The following is a 19,493-nucleotide window of genomic DNA, read 5'->3' as shown; positions in this document are numbered from 1 at the left end:
TATTTTAATGCACCAAGAAATGTCCCTGACAGCTGTGGTGGTTATTCAGTTGCTCAGTCATGTCCGACTCTTTGTGACCCCGTGGACTGCAGCACACCAGGCTTCCTGTCCTTCACCATCTCCTGGACCATGCTCAAACTCATGTCCATTGAGTCGGTGATGCCATCCAACCATCTCATTCTCTGTCATCCCGTCCCCTTCTCCTCCCACCTTCAATCTTTCCCAGCATCAGAGTCTTTTCTAATGAGTCAGCTCTTTGCATCAGGTGGCCAAAGTATTGGAGCTTCAGTTTCAGCATCAGTCCTTCTAATGAATATTCAGGACTAATTTCCTTTAAGATGGATTGGTTGGATCTCCTTGCAGTCTAAGGGACTCTCAAGACTCTTCAACACCACAATTCAAAAGCATCAGTTCTTTGGCAGTCAGCTTTATAGTCCAACTCTCACATCCATACATGACTACTGGAAAAACCATAGCTTTGACTAGATGGACGTTTGTCAGCAAAGTAATGTCTTCTTTTTAATACGCCATCTAGATTTGTCATAGCTTTTCGCACAAGGAGCAAACGTGTTTTATTTTGATGGCTGCAGTCACCATCTGCGGTGATTTTGAAGCCCAAGAGTTGTGACTTTCCATAAATTTTACTGAATTAGTGAAAACAACAAATACGTAAAGAAACTTGAATCTCTGTATCTGTCTCCAGTGAACCCACTCCCGTCATCACCTTACACAACACAGGATAAGGAAGAATCAGACATTCTAAAGAGAGGATACCATTTATAATATCCCTTTTTTATTGTCTTCAGCAATAGATTTTTCAAGTTGGTTTTTACATTTGTTATTCCAGTTTATACTGCAGTATCATAAATCTTTCCCAAGTCTTTGAATTTCATCAATAAGATAGTCAACATCTGTTTGTCTTGTGGCAGGATTAGAAAAGACCATTCGGAAAAAATTTACTTTGTCCCCACAGGGCTGGTAGCTGAGCATGGCTGTACCCTCCACTATCATCTGAGCTTTAATCTTCGGAGCAATCTGTGTATAAACGCAAATATCATTAAAAAGAAAGCTTACAAATAAATACTGTTCTACCTCCTAGATGACTACATGACTATCATTAGCTTGAGGTAAATTGCAGGCAATTTAAAACTGTCAGGGATAATTTTTAAGAGGCAGCTTACTACAGAAAAAAAGCAGCCTGTTCTAAACACATATTAATGCTCTTGCTAGTCCATGATTCACAATTACCAAACTCATAAAATAATGCAAGTGTACTAGAATACATTAAAGAAGGTTGTATGACATTTTGTTTACATTTATATGTCAATATAGACAGCCATATTTGGGAGAGAGGTAAAATGAACTAGAGAAAGGAAAAATAGGAATACCTTCTGATATTCTAACTTTCACTCTCTGAATTATTACAATACAACTTGAGTTTTTCAACAAGGTCACTGTTTTGCAGTGAAACATGGTTTTTTCGTAAATTCTACAGAGGAAAATTCTACCTGTTTAATGTCTTTCACAGCTCCTAAAACAACACTGCGCAGGTGGCGTGAGATCACATAACACTCTGGGGTCACTGGATATTATAGAGCAAAGTGGTGCTGAGACTTGGGGCATGCAGAGGGCGTGCACACGTTACCTAATGCAGTATTAAAGTCATAACCCCACATCACACACACAGACTTACCTTTTGCAGTTCTTGATCTCTTTCAAAACTTTTTGGGATATGTTTAAGTCTTGGTGGGAAATACCAGAAGCAGACATTCGTGAACTCAGGCTTAAATCAAAAATTAACACTTTACAAGTATTCTTAAAGTTTCATTTACTTCTTTAGTAATTTTATGAATATTCTTAAAGCCCTACCTAATTTCTTAATTATCCCAGAAGTATTTTAATTACCCATGCCATCAGGCTGCCAAGGGGTGACTGGCCCTTGAAGAGGAAGATGGATATAATACTAGCAAAACTCTCAATTTTATCATTAATATCTATAATTTAGTACCTTAATAGTAATTACCAAGGATTATTAGGTAACTTAAAAGACCACTTTTTCTTATGTCACCTACTCTCCAGAAACCCAACTGCATAGTCAAACTTACAAGAAAAATGCTAGGAAAAATTAAATTTCTCTCGATTAAGTGCCATCAAAATCAGAAAAGCAATTATAACCAAATAGTTTTATCTTAATTTTTTTTAATTGAGAGCCTGGTGGGATATAGTCCACGGGATCACTAAGAGTCAGACACAATTAAGCACACACAAAGGCAAGGCAACTATTAAATTAATCTATTAGGCCCCAGGCCTATAAAAAAAGAGAATTTAATGGAAAAGTTTTTAAGATCTAAATGTTTTGCGGCACTTAGATAAAATAAAATGTGTATGATAATTATTGCATGTAACTTTTGAATTATCTCAAAGTGTTAGACAGATAATAGATTCAAGAAAAAGTACTCAGCAAAGAAAGAATAGATACATTAAAGTACCACCAAAAAAAGCCCACTAATAGAGTCCTTACCTCTGCATCAAATACAAGCTTAAAGTTATCTTTTTTCTTTAAAACTTTATAGAAGTATTTTGCAAGTTCCATATATCTGTCAATCTGTACCTCAAACCCATAGGTTCCCTGTAGTTTAAAAAAAAAAAACATCAAATGCTTTACTCAAGTAAGTACCTTTAAATTAAACTAACGAAGCTCTTGAAATGTATTAAATCCATTTAAATGTACTTATTTAAATAAATATGATTATTATCTTACTAACTGTAGATATCCTCTATTCTCACTGCATTCTTATCTCTATCTTCTCAATCTGCTTTTACTCCCTACTGTCTGCTGAACTTGAGGCAAGTTACTTAGCCTTGTTACGCTTCTGTTGCCTAGATCTACAAATGTGTGATAGATACTTTGACATGAGTTTTTAAAATATTTTTACTTATTTGTTTGTTTTTGGCTGTGCTGTTGTCCCTGCTGGGAGGGCTTTTTCTTTAGCTGTGCTGACTCGGGCTACTTTCTAGTCGTGGGGTGCAGACTTCTCTCGCTGTAGAGTACGGGCTCTAAGGTGCGTGTGCTCTAGGGTGAGTGTGCTCTAGGGTGAGTGTGCTCTAAGGTGCGTGTGCTCTAGGGTGCGTGTGCTCTAGGGTGAGTGTGCTCTAGTGTGCGTGTGCTCTAGGGTGTGTGTGCTCTAGGGTGCGTGTGCTCTAGGGTGAGTGTGCTCTAGGGTGCGTGTGCTCTAGGGTGAGTGTGCTCTAGGGTGAGTGTGCTCTAGGGTGAGTGTGCTCTAGTGTGCGTGTGCTCTAGGGTGAGTGTGCTCTAGGGTGCGTGTGGCTCTAGGGTGAGTGTGCTCTAGGGTGAGTGTGCTCTAGGGTGACTGTGCTCTAGTGTGCGTGGCTCTAGGGTGTGTGTGCTCTAGGGTGAGTGTACTCTAGTGTGCGTGTGCTCTAGGGTGCGTGTGCTCTAGGGTGCATGGTCTACGGTGAATGTGCTCTAGGGTGAGTATACTCTAGGGTGAGTGTGCTCTAGGGTGAGTGTGCTCTAGGGTGCGTGTCCTCTAGTGTGCGTGTGGCTCTAGGGTGAGTGTGCTCTAGGGTGAGTGTGCTCTATGGTGAGTGTGCTCTAGGGTGCATGGCTCTAGGGTGAGTGTGCTCTAGGGTGAGTGTGCTCTAGGGTGCATGTACTCTAGGGTGAGTGTACTCTAGTGTGCGTGTGCTCTAGGGTGTGTGTGCTCTAGGGTGAGTGTGCTCTAGGGTGCATGGTCTAGGGTGAATGTGCTCTAGGGTGAGTATACTCTAGGGTGAGTGTGCTCTAGGGTGAGTGTGCTCTATGGTGAGTGTGCTCTAGGGTGCATGGCTCTAGGGTGAGTGTGCTCTAGGGTGCGTGTGCTCTAGGGTGCGTGTGGCTCTAGTGTGCGTGTGCTCTAGGGTGCGTGGCTCTAGGGTGAGTGTGCTCTAGGGTGAGTGTGCTCTATGGTGTGTGTACTCTAGGGTGCGTGTGCTCTAGTCTGTGCGTGGCTCTAGGGTGAGTGTGCTCTAGGGTGAGTATGCTCTGTGGTGCATGTACTCTAGGGTGCGTGGCTCTAGGGTGCGTGGGCTGTAGTAGCCATGACTCCCGGGCTCTAGAGCGCAGGCCCAGCTGTTGTGGCTCGCAGGTTCAGTTGCTCCACAGCATGCGGGATCTTTCCAGACCAGGGGTGGAACCCATGTCTCCTGCGCTGGCAGGTGGGTCCTTTACCACTCAGCCACCAGGGAAGCCCTTGACATCTAATTTTTTATGTCTAGTATGCAGAGCAAATTTTTTAAAAAAATTTTATACAATGCAGTGAGAAACAGAAGAAATATGACAAATAAAGCCCTTGGCATATTGGCTGGCATAGGATATCCTGAAACTGAGAGTTGTTGACCTTTAGCTGTAGCCCAGGCATGTAGCTCAGTGCTTTGTGCTCTTGGTTTAATTCGCTCTTAGAGCGCTATAAAGTGGATGCGAAGGCACGGAGAAACCCACCCATCTCTGTCTCCACTCGCCTTCTTTCCCTTGGTGATTGCCACTTGTCTCATGGCTCTAAGCAATATGTAAAGGCTGATGACTCTCCCACTTATATTTCCTCCTGAGACCTCATTTCTGAACCTCAGATTCATGTTTGATTCCCTGTTAATATAACTAACATCTCAAAATGACATGCCCAGAACCGAACTCCTGACCTTTCTCCACAAACTTGTACTTCCCAGTGTTCCCAATCTCCATTCTATCCTTTAGTTGCTAAGGTCCAAACCATCAGCATCTTATCCTTGACTTTCTTCTTTTTTCACACCCACACCCAGTAGAATATTTTGGAAAATTCCACTGGATTTAACTTCAAAAGGTAATTAAATTCTAATATATCTTGACCTATTTGTTGCCACTATACTGGCCCAATCACCCTCTCCTGCATTACTGAATTTGCTTTCTAATGATCTCTGCTTCTGCCTGTACATCCCAGATATTCTTTGCTGAGGGTACCCACTACTGGTTACTTTAGGGGTATGCAATGTAGAGCATTCAGCACCTTCTCAATACTTAAGCTTTTGTGACCAGGCAGACTACTGTCCTTGGGGCTGCAAAGAGTCAGACACAGCTGAGCGCACACACATACCTGTGTGGACACACATACCTGTGTGAAAGACAGTAGGAAGGAGTTAGGCAGACTGGGAAAGCTTTCAGACTGTGAAAAAATATGGCTGTGTGTGTGTGTGTGTGTGTGTTAGTCGCTCAGTCATGTCTGACTCTTTGTGACCCCAGGGACTGTGGCCCTCTGTCCCTGGGAGTCTCCAGACAAGAATGCTGCAGTGGGTTGCCATTCCCTTCTCCAGGAGATCTTCCCAACCCAGGGATTGAACCCTGGTCTCTCACATTGCAGGCAATTTCTTTACCATCTGAGCCGCCAGGCAAGCCCAAATATGACTCTAAGTGAAGGAAAAAGATGGGCAAAGGTGGAGTGGAAGCATCCTAGACTACAATGAAATCTAAGATGTAGGAAGGCCTTTAAGACCTCTTCACATCAGCTCAGCTATTAGGAACAGTCTCCTGTCTCTCAGGAGTGGTATCCCTTAGCCTCCCTGCCATGCACTGCCAGTCACTGACAGGAGAAAACCGGGAAGCCCAGCCTCAGGGCAAATGCAATCTGACTTTAGAAGAAGCAGATGGGGCTCTTGAACAATTAAGCTCGATAGCTTTCTCCTGGCCAAACAGAGTCATTTTATGAATATAAAACTAGTCCAACTTTTGTAGAAAATCCATCCAAAAAGAGAAGATTGTGCATTAGATTTGCTTTTGGACAATAATCAGTGTTCGTGGAATCTTATATTTCTATGATTTTCTTATTACTTAGTTTTATAACCTACCACAGTATTTTATGGAATTAATTTTACTTTAAAGAAATATGAATTTCATTAAAAATGCATCCTCTTTTCTGTAATCAATGAAGTATTCATTCTGTAATTACAGCAAATGAGGAAAAAATATAAATTTTTCACTTATATCTCTAGACTTTCTTCTTAATTCCCATCATCTTGTCAAGAGTACAGATGGAGACTCACCCAGCAAATGTTTAAATATTTAGTAGTTATAGATCATGCAACAAACTTGCAAGTCAACTCCTCCCTTTCAAGCCTGCCATGGATATTTACCTGAACTTGCATTTTAACATATAAAAATGCTCTTAAATATGAAAATAATTTCCATTCTGCTGGAATTTTGTTTCCCTACTCTCAGGAATGGCCTTGCTTACATAATATCTGTTTATACACCTTTTTTTTGGAACATAGTTTCCATATGCAAAAGGTGATAAACCTGCTTTTTCATCACTACTTCAGATGAGTTTTACATTCCCATGGTGCTATGAGTTATGTTAAGAAAGATAATATGGATTTGTGGGAAAATAGGTTTTGAATTTGAGAGTCAGCTGTGCTCCTTAGATTAAATTCTCTTCATCTATCAGCAAGTTAATTTCTTTACCTATTTACCAGATATAACCAGCTCAACTGTTGGGACATGTAAGCTAAATTACCTAAGTAAAGCTTTGTAGCCTAATCTATGTTCAACGTATGGTAAACCCATGACTACTGAAGATCTATACTATTGAATAGATTTTTTATTATTTCAATGCCTTATTATTGAAATAATTTAAGGTGAGTTATCAATATATATATACACTATTCAAAGTGGGTTTTTTAATGCTTATTTCAAACAAGGTGATTATAAGGTTAGGAAAAAGCAGGTGATAAAAGATAAATTTGTAAGAGAAAATGCTGCCAATGTATTATAGATTACTAAAAAAGGATCTAGAGATCTCTTCAAGAAAATTAGAGATACCAAGGGAATATTTCATGCAAAGATGGGCTCGATAAAGGACAGAAATGATATGGACCTAACAGAAGCGGAAGATATTAAGAAGAGGTGGCAAGAATACACAGAAGAACTGTACAAAAAAGAGCTTCATGACCCAGATAATCACAATGGTGTGATCACTGACCTAGAGCCAGACAGCCTGGAATGTGAAGTCAAGTGGGCCTTAGAAAGCATCACTACGAACAAAGCTAGTGGAGGTGATGGAATTCTGGTTGCTATTTCAAATCCTGAAAGAAGATGCTGTGAAAGTGCTGTACTCAATATGCCAGCAAATTTGGAAAACTCAGCAGTGGCCACAGGACTGGAAAAGGTCAGTTTTCATTCCAATCCCAAAGAAAGGCAATGCCAAAGAATGCTCAAATTACCACACAACTGCACTCATCTCACATGCTAGTAAAGTAATGCTCAAAATTCTGCAAACCAGGCTTCAGCAATACATGAACTGTGAACTTCCTGATGTTCAAGCTGGTTTTAGAAAAGGCAGAGGAACCAGAGATCAAATTGCTAACATCCGCTGGATCATGGAAAAAGCAAGAGCGTTCCAGAAAAACAGCTATTTCTGCTTTATTGACTACGCCAAAGCCTTTGACTGTGTGGATCACAATAAACTGTGGAAATTCTGAAACAGATGGGAATACCAGACCACCTGACCTGCCTCTTGAGAAACCTGTATGCAGGTCAGGAAGCAACAGTTAGAACTGGACATGGAACAACAGACTGGCTCTAAATAGGAAAAGGAGTACGTCAAGGCTGTATATTGTCACCCTGCTTATTTAACTTATATGCAGAGTACATCATGAGAAACGCTGGACTGGAAGAAACACAAGCTGGAATCAAGATTGCCAGGAGAAATATCAATAACCTCAGATATGCAGGTGACACCACCCTTATGGCAGAAAGTGAAGAGGAACTCTAAAGCCTCTTGATGAAGGTGAAAGTGGAGAGTGAAAAAGTTGGCTTAAAGCTCAACATTCAGAAAACGAAGATCATGGTATCCGGTCCCATCACTTTATGGGAAATAGAAGGGGAAACTGGAAACAGTGTCAGACTTTATGTTTTGGGGCTCCAAAATCACTACAGATGGTGACTGCAGCCATGAAATTAAAAGACGCTTACTCCTTGGAAGGAAAGTTATGACCAACCTACATAGCATATTGAAAAGCAGAGACATTACTTTGCCAACAAAGGTCCGTCTAGTCAAGGCTATGGTTTTTCCAGTGGTCATGTATGGATGTGAGAGTTGGACTATCAAGAAAGCTGAGCACCAAATAATTGATGCTTTTGAACTGTGGTGTTGGAGAAGACTCTTAAGAGTCCCTTGGACTACAAGGAGATCCAACCAGTCCATTCTGAAGGAGATCAGCCCTGGGATTTCTTTGGAAGGACTGATGCTGAAGCTGAAACTCCAGTACTTTGGCCACCTCATGCGAAGAGTTGATTCATTGGAAAAGACTCTGATGCTGGGAGGGATTGGGGGCAGGAGGAGAAGGGGACGACAGAGGATGACATGGCTGGATGGCATCACTGACTCGATGGACGTGAGTCTGAGTGAACTCCGGGAGTTGGTGATGGACAGGGAGGCCTGGCGTGCTGCGATTCATGGGGTCGCAAAGAGTCGGACACGACTGAGCGACTGAACTGAACTGAAATAAGGATCATGAATTTGCATCTATGATTCATGTTACAGAACATGTTTTTCTATTTGTGTTTTGTACTCGGAATTCTATATCCACCAAATAAAAATGTAAGCAATTTTTCTGGAGAAGGATAACTACCTGTGATACCCAGAAGAGTCCCCTTGCGATGCAGAGGGTGGGTGATGTGTTGTGGAGGATCAGCTTACCACTGTGTTAAAGAAGCTGCTGGTTCATGTCAAAGCTTCCATCCTCAGAGGACCTACTGCCTATCTTCCTATAGAGGATTGGGAAGGAGGTAATAGAAATAGCTTCCTAAAAACATTTCCATTATTTAAGCTAAAAATTATAAACAAGGAGCAGAGGGAGGGTGTAGCACATGTCCTGCTGTTGCAATCTTCGGAGAGAATGTATCTGTTGTCCTTGACTCTGTGTGTGTGTGTGTGTGTGTGTATTAGTCACTCAGTTGTGTCTGACTCTTTGCGACCCATGGACTGTATCCAGCCAGGCTCCTCTGTCCATGGGATTTTCCAGGCAAGAATACTGGAGTGGAGTGCCATTTCTTTCCTCAGGGAATCTTTCCAATCCAGGCATCAAACCCGGGTCTCTTCATCTCCTGCGTTAGCAGATGGATTTTCTACCACTGCACCAGCTGGGAAGCCCTGAGCTTGATTCTAAGGCAGATCGAATGTTCAGGTAATTAATAAGTATTCACATCTGGGAATCTATACTAACTTTAAGTGGCTTGACCTATTTCCAATTCCAATTAGAAAAAAAAAGTTTGTTTTTTTTTAAACCTGCAGGCTAATTTATATTCCTAACAGATTTTACTCCTACCATTTGATAGAATATACATTAATGGTAAAACAAGCTAAAATCTTCTCCACCTCAGTAGAATTTCGAGCTCAGAACGAAGCTTGCCTTTGCAGTTAGAGCAGTTTCCTCGACAGAAGTTTAACAAAATAAAAGGACCATAGGGCTTCTCTGGGGGCTCAAGGGTAAAGAACCCTCCTGCGAACGTAGGAGACAGGGATTCAGTCCCTGATCTGGGGAGATCCCACCTGCCGCGGAGCAAATAAGCCCGTGTGCCACGTCTACTGCGCCTGTGCTCTGGAGCCTGCGAACTGCAGCTACCGGGCCCCGCGCCGCACCGACCGAAGCCCCATGCGCCCCAGAGCCTGCGCTCTGCAGCCAGAGAGGACACTGCCGGGAGAAGCCCCGGAACTAGAGCGCAGCCCCGCTTCGCTGCAACTAAAGAAAAGCCTGCGCAGCGGTGAAGACCCAGCACAGCCAAACACAAATAAATAAACTTCAAAAAAGGGAAACACTTAATAAAATAAAAGGACTATAATTTGGGGAAAGACATCCAAAGTAAGCTCTAAAATATGGAACTAGTTACATCGGGTATCCAAGTACATAGGACCTAATAAAAGATGGCAAATTCCTACCTTTGCCTTCCACATTAACCAGAGCTTAAAGACATCGACATGTCGGCCGCATTGAATCGTCTTATCCCCGGTGTCAAAGTTAATATTGTAGACTTTATCAGGCTGGAAGAGGTATTCAGCCTGCATCTGGTTGCACGCTCCCAGAAGACCCTGAAAAAGGGACGATACATCTACTGTGTAAGCCATCCACATCTCAGTAAGAAGCCACAACCACTTATTCATTTCAGTTCACTTAGCATTTCTACCTTACAGGCACATTTAAATAGAACTTTTGTTTATTTTATATAAAAATGTTACTTTCTTAGGATTTTCATGGATTCAGTTGTTCTTTGGATTTAGCTGGAACAGTAGATGGTGTAATTAGATTACCAGTTGTCTATATTTCTTTAACGTTTCTTAAAAACCTTGAAGTTTCGCTGCTCTTTTGAAATTATGTGACCAGCCTGCATTGAAGTTAATTAGAATTGAGTGCCTGGTTCATTTTAACTACACTTTCTCATGAATCAACCGTTTAGACACCAGTCAAGCAAACGGCTCTGATGGCCACGGGAGGCAGAGAATAAAACAGTCCATTTATTTAATTTTGCCCTTTCCTAGCCATTTCCTCTTACATAAAAGGTGTTGAAAACATTCCTCCTTGGTGTTGAAGAATGGAGAAATACTCCTTTTGAATGATTAAATAATAACCACTAGAAAAAAGAAATGTTTCCATCAACCAGATGAAAAGAGGCTTTTCTCAAAAGATATGCATTGCCACAGCATAACAAAGGCTAAACCTGTGCGCACTGACTGGGTAGAGTTTAAATCTATACCAACTATAACCTTTTGAATATGAAGCAAATAAGAACATATTTATCACGTGCCTATTATATGCTGGAGACATCACAAATATACCATCTGATCCTCATGGAAGACTTAGGGCGTAAGTGCTACTGTTATATCATTTTTATAGATTGAAGAGACAGAAAGTTCACCACGGTAAGGAATTTTCAAGATCATATATCTGTACAGTGCTAAGTTTGAGACAAGAGGGTAGTTCGTCTGGGAGTCTGTGGCAATCCAATTTCCAAGGGAAGAAAACTCACACTCTTATTTTGGAGCGGCTTATGGGTCTAAGGAAAGGATCACAACTGGTGATAAGATTTGAAGGACTGGGGTGAAATAGAGAAGAAACGATACCTTGCAAAGGAGAGGACTTTGTGTGTGTGTGTGTATACACAATATACTACATATATGTATATATGTATACTACATACACTGTTTTAAAATATTTTAGTCTCCAGCTCCTATCTAACAAAATATTAAAGTAGAAGAATACCAGAGTGGATAGCCTTCTCTTCTCCAGGGGATCTTCCCAACCCAGGGACTGACCCATGGCTCCTGTGTCTCCTGCACTGCAGGCAGATTCTTAGATTCTTTACCGTCTGGCTCAGGAGAATTTCACGGACAGAGGAGGGCTACAGTCCACGGGGTCACAAAGAACTGGACGTGACTGAATGACTAACACGCTACACACCACAGGGTCCAATGTACACAGAGAAATATTTTCCCTGTAGTTTACTTCAAACCTGGACTTTAATATTTTGTCAGGAACTAGGAACTAAAATATTTTAAAACAGTGTAAACAATGTGAGTTTTAACTATAGTTCTTAGATAAAGACTGTGTGTGTGCTCGGTTGAGTCTGACTCTTTGCAACCCCGTGGACTATAGCCCACCAGGCTCCTGTGTCGATGAGATTTCCCAGGCAAGAATACTGCAGTCGGTTGTCATTCCCTTTTCCAGGGATCTTCCTAAGCCAGGGACTGAACCCACATCTCTGGCATCTCCTGCATTGGCAGGTGGATGCTTTAGACTGTTGTGCCACCTGGGAAGCCTCTAAGGTGAAAAATAAGCACCTAAAATCTGTCATACTGTGTGCTGGGACTGTGGATTTGTAGTAAGGAAAAACTCTAGCCTTGTTGAGTTTACAGTCTGGGTTGTAGGAGGCTGAGCAGAGAAGGGCAGGGCTACTTCGACATAGTCACTGAGTGAAGAAATGAAGAAAGACTGCAGAAAATTTGTTTTTGAGCCCTAAACATAAAAGTACCAGAAATCTGCAAGTGGACTGGAGACCCGACAGCAAAGTGGAGGGGTTGTCGCCACGCAGCCAACTGAGCAGAAGCTGGAGCAGAGCCAACGGCTCCAGCCTGAATTGCTGAGAACGCCTCGGGTTAGGAGAGAACAAAGACTGTCTTAGAGCTAGGGAAGAAGAGGCGTGTATTTAACGCTCAGCAGAAAGTGGGGAGTACCAGGTCAGGCAGTTGATAATGGGAAGACAAGCACTCTATTTTTAAATTCAAATCACTGGATTGCTTGTGAGTAAGAGAGAAAGAAAACAAAGCTATAAATGATAGCCACGTGAAGTGTGTCTGCCCCTCTGACAGCTAAGCAGAGACAGGGAATATTCAAGTTGAACTTTGTAATTGTATCTCTTCTTGCAGGAGATCATGGGCTTATCTCCTTACGGAGCATTACATGTACTATTGGCAGAGATAAAACACACAAACTTATAAGCAAAAAATAATTTCATACAACCCATAATTTTTTGCTTTTTATGCTAAACGTACATCATCGTTACTGATAGTTATCCCTACTTAAAACAAGTCTTATTTTGGCCTTACTCTCTGAGGTAACAAATTGGTCAGCAGGCCAAATCTGACTCCAAAGAGACCTTACCTTTGTTCACGGTGTGTTTAGAAGGGAGGTCACGAGTGACCACATTTTCTATCACCTATTCTGTTTCTCACCACTGTCTATTGTCTTATCCCTGATCTCATCCACACATTAACTTACTACCTGGGGCCCTACACCACGGGGTTTTGTGACACTTTAGTTACCCACTGCCAGTGTTAGCTGCTCAGTCATGTCTGCCTCTTTGCGACTCCATGCACTCTGCCCATGGGATTCTCCAGGAAAGAGTACTGGAGTGGGTTGCCATTTCCTTCTCCAGGGGATCTTCCTGACCCAGGGATCGAACCTGGGTCTCCCACATTGCAGGCAGATTCTTTACCATTTGAGCCACTAGGGAAGCCCCGTGGTTGCTAATTAAGGAGCAGCTTTCCTCTACAGGCCAAAGGGTCCTGCACTACATGAATTCAATGAGGCCATAATGATTTTGGTTTTGAACATGCACAATGAACCTAGTCATGACCAAGGTCTCCATCACATCACTACTCGAAAACAGAGATCATTTACTTTTTCCCGGGTCAGGACAGCAGAGCACTGAAGGGGCACACCCATGAGTTTGTGGGGGTTCCAGGTCACGGAGTCGGCCCTAGGCAATAAAACAAGTCCTGTTAGTGCTCACGGGCTAAGGAGACAAACAGAAGCCCGAAGAGGCCCTTCCACTTGCATGAGCAGCGGCCCAGTTCTCACCTTTCAATGCCACTGAGTTTACAGGAATGCTTTCTGGACAACAGCAATCCACCTCCCCAAGCTGCCTACAGTGGACACAAAGGATTTGTGTGTTTACATTAACGATTTCTTTTTACATAGCACTGACTGCTCTTTCCTATGTTATATTTATTTCAAAAGTTGATGAGGATTTAATTGCTATACTAGATAATTACAAACTTGGCTATAATTGTCTCACTTAAAAGAACCATGCATTTAAAATTTTCCTCCTAGGAATTCTCATTATCTCTTCATGACATAGTAAAGGTTTAGGTCTCTATTGATAACTAATGCAAAGAGACACCTTCTGTATAATTTCCAGAGACAGAATTTTTTAAAAGTTGGCATCAGATTTGGCAATACTACAGAAAAATTAAAATATCTACCATATTATATAACTTTACATTTGTCCAACTCTAATCAAAGCCAAAGACATTTTTGCACAAAGTCATTATACTAATAACATCAAAAGTTTTGACTTCCATAACAGCTATTAATTAAGAAATATATATTAGAGTAAGGGGCTAAGTTTCTTTGATTTAAAATCAGGTTTAACTCTTTCTTCAAATTGATCTTCTAAATTGTTGGTTGAATATTGATAGGCATTTAGACTTTTAAAAAAATATTGATACATACATAGCTCTTTCTATGGTAGTGCATTGTCTATTTTAAGGTAATTTATGCAAATGAGACTATTTTTTCTTGATATTTATTCATTATAAAAATTAGAGTTACAGAGAAATTTTGGTCTTGCTAGTAATGTCAGTTAAGAAATTATGAGGATTGTTCACAGGTAACATTTTTTAAAAAGGGAAATTATGAGCCAGACTCTAGGACATGACTTACATCCACATGCATCCAGAGCTTGTGTGTCTCACAAATATCTGCGATGTCATGGAGCGGGTCGAAGGCCCCGAACACGGTGCTGCCAGCTGTGGCCACAACACAGAAAGGAGTCTGGCCCTGGGGAGGACAAAAGCTGCATCATTCTTACAATCTCAGGAAGCCCGTTGTTGTTTAGCTGCTAACTCACATTCGAATCTTTTGCAACCCCACAGACTATAGCCCACCAGATTCCTCTTTCCATGGGATTTCCCAGACAAGAACACTGGAGTGGGTTGCTGTTTTCTACTCCAGCCAATCTTCTCAACTCAGGGGTTGAACCCATGTCTCCTGAACTGGCAGGCGGATTCTTTACTGCTGAGCGACCAGGGAAGCCCCTGACTAAGGACATTAGATAACTAATAACTTCAAATATTTAGAGGCACCTACAGTAATGGAAAAAGTAGCTTAACCATAAGATGAACAAATACCATTGCCTCTGAGTCCCATTTATTGTTATTTCTCTCTGAATTTATTTTCAGAAGATCATACCACAACAATAAAGACGACTAAACTCCTTTAGTAGTAAATAAACCACTTTATTTACTTTTGGTGATAACTTGTCTTTTGATATTTAACAGGAACATAATGGTCAGGGAAATATTGCAATGTCATTTAATTATTTCACTTCAGCTTTAGAAGAAATTTCCTACATTTAGAGATTACTTTATTTCCTGTAGCAGTTCTTATCAGTTGCTTGCCACTAATGAAAGTCAGTAAAGAAAATAAAGATGCATTTGCAAGTTAAATATGGAACTTCAGAACTTACCTTTCTTTTAGCTTGTAATATATTTTTCTCTAACTCAGCTGGAATCATCTTTCCCCTTAAAAAGTCAAATACACATTGTTTTCTTATGAGTGAATAAACATATCGATTCTACCAGTTAGAAGAATTAATAATATTCAAGATTAAAAAATTAGTTTTTAGTGACTCCCAAAGGTATTTATAGGTGTGGAAAACAAGCAATAAGCAGTTCCCTAAAACCAAGATAAAATATCATGTTATTTGAATTAAAGGAAGCTAAGTTTACTATTCAATCATCTTAAAATCTGCATTATTTACATATCAGAAGATTCTGATTTTTCTAAGATACATAATGGTTTTCTTCCTTCCTTTTCTTTCTTCCTTTTTTTCTCTAATGATTAACCTCTAATTATAAAGACTTCTTAGGGCTTCCCTGATAGCTCAGTTGGTAAAGAACCCACCTGCAATGCAGGAGACCCCCAGTAGTTTGATTCCTGGGCCGGGAAGATCCCCTCGAGAAGGGATAAGCTACCCACTCCAATGTTCTTGGATTTCCTTTGTGGCTCAGCTGGTAAAGAATCCGCCTGCAATGTGGGAGACCTGGGTTCAATCCCTGGGTTGGGAAGATTCCCAGGAGAAGGGAACAGGTACCCACTCCAGTATTCTGGCCTGTATAGTCCATGGGGTCACAAAGAGTCGGACATGACTGAGTGACTTTCACTTTCATAAGGACTTCTTGGCATTAAGACATAAAAATCAAAGATACAAATTGTTGGGGGGAATGTGGCAAAAATTCAGGTGGTCTCACATTTTTCTTCACAGCAAATTTCTGGGACAAAAAAACAAAAGCCAGTATCTTCCTGCTCCACCCCGTTATCAGACTGAAACACCCTCTTCTTGTAAGCATTCCTCTTAAAGTCCGGAATCAAGTAAGAATGCCTATCACCATCAATATTACAGCATCCTTTTTCTGAAGAAATACCTGTTATCTAGGGAGGTAATCATGATGATAATAGATGATATACAGAAACGAAAATAAGAAAAATCCCTAATTCAAGTACATATGGTTGTACACCTGGAATACCTAACATTGCTTATTGAAAAACTTTTGAAAACTATAAGAATGTTGAGCAATGGGAGGGTTACAGTAGTAAATTAGGTTCCTATTTTTTTTTAAACTAATTGTTCTTAATAAACATAGAACATATCCTATTCATAGTAGTAAAAACAGATACAAAATATCTGGGAAAGAGATTCTCAGCAAATGTACAGGGTTTATATAAAGAAAACCAAACAACTTGAAATACATATAGAATGACAAACTTATAAAGCATATTTGCAAAATGTTCTATATTCATATATTTTACATTTAAAAATATCTCAATATATAAATATTTTTACAAGCCAATAAATAATAAACTACCAATAAAAAATTGGCAAATGAAAATGAACAGACATATTGCTGTAACACACAGCTGGTTGGTCAGTATACTAGACATACATAGTTCCAAACAACTGAAGGTCATCTTCATTTATCAGAATTTTCAAGTACAGAAGTATTGATAATATTCAAGTTTCTCCCAGTAGATAAGCATCAGTTAACTCAAAAATATTTGAAGGGCAAATAAAAATCTATATGAAATTTAAAGTGCAGACAATCTTTGAACCTGTAATTGAACTTCTAGGGATTTATGTGAGAAATATTCAAATATAGACACTCAAGTATACTTGTATAATTATATTCATTAAATCAGGGCTTCCCAGGTACTGTGAGTGGTAAAGAATCCACCTGCCAATGCAGGAGACCCAAAAGACTCAGATTCAATCCCTGGGTCAGGAACATCTCTTCAAGAGGAAATGGCAACCCACTCTAGTATTCTTGCCTGGAAAATTCCATGGACAGAGGAGCTTGGCAGGCTACAGTCCATGGGGTCAGAGTCAGACACGACTGAGCACACACACACACACACACACACATTCATTTAATCATTGTCTTTAAATACTTAAATCTAGGTGAAAACCTTTTAAATAAGATACGTGAAATTATATTTACAAAATGGAAAACTCCAAAATAATTAAAAAAGAATAAGGAAAGTCTGTATACATTCACAGGCTAAGGTTTCTAAGATATACTCTAAAGCCAAAAAAATTTACAAAATAAGTTGCAGATTGTAACACAGAACTTGAGATGTATACATATATTTAATATGCATCAAAATGATCTTCCAGAATATATGTATTTATAATATAGTTTATTCATTTCAAGAGAAGTGGAAATATATTTTTACTCTGTAGATTTCTGATGCATCTGAATTTTTCGTCTCCAGACATCATTATACTGCTACTTCAATATACTTAACAAAGAAAAGGTATGAGACACTCTCACTTGTATAGGACTATATTCAGTATAGGATACTGTATAGGATAACTTTGGTGTTTCTTTCATAATTACTTCCAGTTAAAATTATTGAAACTAATCTGGGAAAATATTCTTGCTAAAAATTGGGATAATAGAAAAATGGGGTTTTAATCTTTATATGAAGCATAATGATAATAAAAATCTTGAGACTGTTAAGAAACATACCTTTCATCACATTTTACTTCAATTACATTATCTGTTCCAATACCAAGAGTTGCTGCAGCCTTTTTTATGGAATAATGACCCTTGGGCAAAAATGAAAACAGGAAAGGCATTAATTTTCCTGCCTTAAATCATCACTTACACTAGTGCATCACTCAAATTAGGGCATATATGCATACCTCTGAATGGATTTGTGCATATATAAATACATGTACATATATACACACACACACATATAGAAGTGAGGTTCTCAAGGCATACTTCCAGACCCTTACCATGACGTTAGTTGAGATGAAGAAGGCTGTAGCACCTCTTTCTAGGAGGCGCTGTCACTCAGACAACACTTTAAACACAGGACTGTGATTCTTATTCTAGTTTTCTGTATCCACATGAATCGTGTCACTTATACATTTACTGACAATATCCTCCAGGTAAATCCTTGCAAGTTATGGACAGCTTTAAGTCTTGAATTTGCAATTTTTTTTTAAGAGAGGCCTAAAGAAAGGAATCAATTTTTCCTCTGCTTGTAGTTTTTAATTTTAACTTTGATATCAAATTTGATTTCTTGCCTTCTGGGTGACTACTATCTCATGGCATAGTTTGATAATATAAACAGAATCAGTAAGATGGAGGTGACAGCTCAAAGATAAACTATTCCTGGGTAATTTTTAGCTGCCTGGAAAAGACCACATATATGAGAGAAAAGGGAAATTTAAAACCCTTATGATGTTTTCCTTTCAATGGAGAATATCAATACATAGATTAAACAGGAAATGTTTTTTTTTTAAATGACATTATGGGATTTCAGCTTATTTGCTCATAATATTGAAAAAGTATATGTCAAATGATAAAAATGACATTTATAAACAAGTATCTTTGATTGTATTGTTTTATAGTAAATTACATTAAGTATGCAGCAGTGGGATTTGCCTGGTGGCTCAGTGGTAAAGAATCCGCCTGCAATGCAGGAGACTAGGGTTCAGTTGCTGGATCAGGAACCCAAGTCTCCTGCATTGCAGGCAAATCCCACTTAATGATTGTTTTTTGGTAAAGATAGCAGAATGTTTTACATTTACAATCATATCTTTTTTCTGTTAGTTTCTCCTATATTGAAATAAAATTTTCCTGAATTATTTGTATTGCTAATCTATATAGTCTGTATAGGCTGGAAAGTTGTTTTTCTCCTTTCCAATATCAATATATAGATCCAAACAGAGATTACAGAGTGTTTTTACCATAAAAGTGAAGCTAATATTCTCAATGTTTAAATTACTTTATCGGTATATCTTAGAAGATTCTTAAAGCTTAGAAAAATCTAGACTTGATACTTACTTGTTCAGAAACAAACAATACAATGCACGGAAGGACTGCCATGCCTCTTGCTTTTATCTCTGGATATTGCTTATAACGAGCTACTAATATACCATAGAGGTTTGATATACTCCCACCTATGGAAAAGAAATTGTGACTGTTAATCTAATTTCAAAAATCTGAAATGTTGATTGAGACGATTTGAGAGTTTTCTGAAAGTAAAATGGTGCCAAATTACTGATGTCATTTTTAAAATAGTCTTCCTTGAAAGTATTAAAGAAATCACAAACAGCAAAATCCACAACTTTTAGATTTCAAAAAACTTTGTTTATGATTATAGCCAACAATATGGTTTATAAACATTCACATTAGTTCAATGACTCAAAAACAATCATATTAATTTAAATACATTTTTACTTTCTTCTATTATTTCTTTTCACTTATAAACCTTTTTCTTACCAGGTGAAAATATTCCATCTGCTTCTGTTTCTCTCCAGCCAATAATTCCACACATTTTCTTAAGAAGAACTGTTTCCATGACAGTAAATACTGGAGCTATTTCATAGGTAAACCTAT

General features: G+C 39.4%; 1 protein-coding gene across 1 annotated transcript in view; it reads right to left on the bottom strand.

Moving 5' to 3' along the window:
• Nucleotides 1-737: 737 nt before the first annotated feature.
• The window catches only part of LOC133237418 (glutamate decarboxylase 1-like), a 66,891-nt gene continuing 48,135 nt past the window's right edge, over nt 738-19,493 (bottom strand). The window contains exons 6-16 of the mRNA XM_061399443.1: nt 19,377-19,489; nt 18,939-19,054; nt 17,610-17,689; nt 15,050-15,104; nt 14,245-14,361; nt 13,381-13,445; nt 13,201-13,279; nt 9,966-10,115; nt 2,522-2,629; nt 1,694-1,783; nt 738-1,035 (exon numbers count right to left, since the gene is read on the bottom strand). Of these exons, the coding sequence (XP_061255427.1) occupies nt 862-1,035; nt 1,694-1,783; nt 2,522-2,629; nt 9,966-10,115; nt 13,201-13,279; nt 13,381-13,445; nt 14,245-14,361; nt 15,050-15,104; nt 17,610-17,689; nt 18,939-19,054; nt 19,377-19,489 (1,147 nt within the window). The 3' untranslated portion in view covers nt 738-861. The remainder of the gene's footprint in view (nt 1,036-1,693; nt 1,784-2,521; nt 2,630-9,965; nt 10,116-13,200; nt 13,280-13,380; nt 13,446-14,244; nt 14,362-15,049; nt 15,105-17,609; nt 17,690-18,938; nt 19,055-19,376; nt 19,490-19,493) is intronic.

Source organism: Bos javanicus, chromosome 24 (assembly GCF_032452875.1).
Source record: "Bos javanicus breed banteng chromosome 24, ARS-OSU_banteng_1.0, whole genome shotgun sequence".
Classification (NCBI taxonomy): Eukaryota; Metazoa; Chordata; class Mammalia; order Artiodactyla; family Bovidae; genus Bos; species Bos javanicus.
This window is presented reverse-complemented; position numbering and strand designations above follow the sequence as displayed.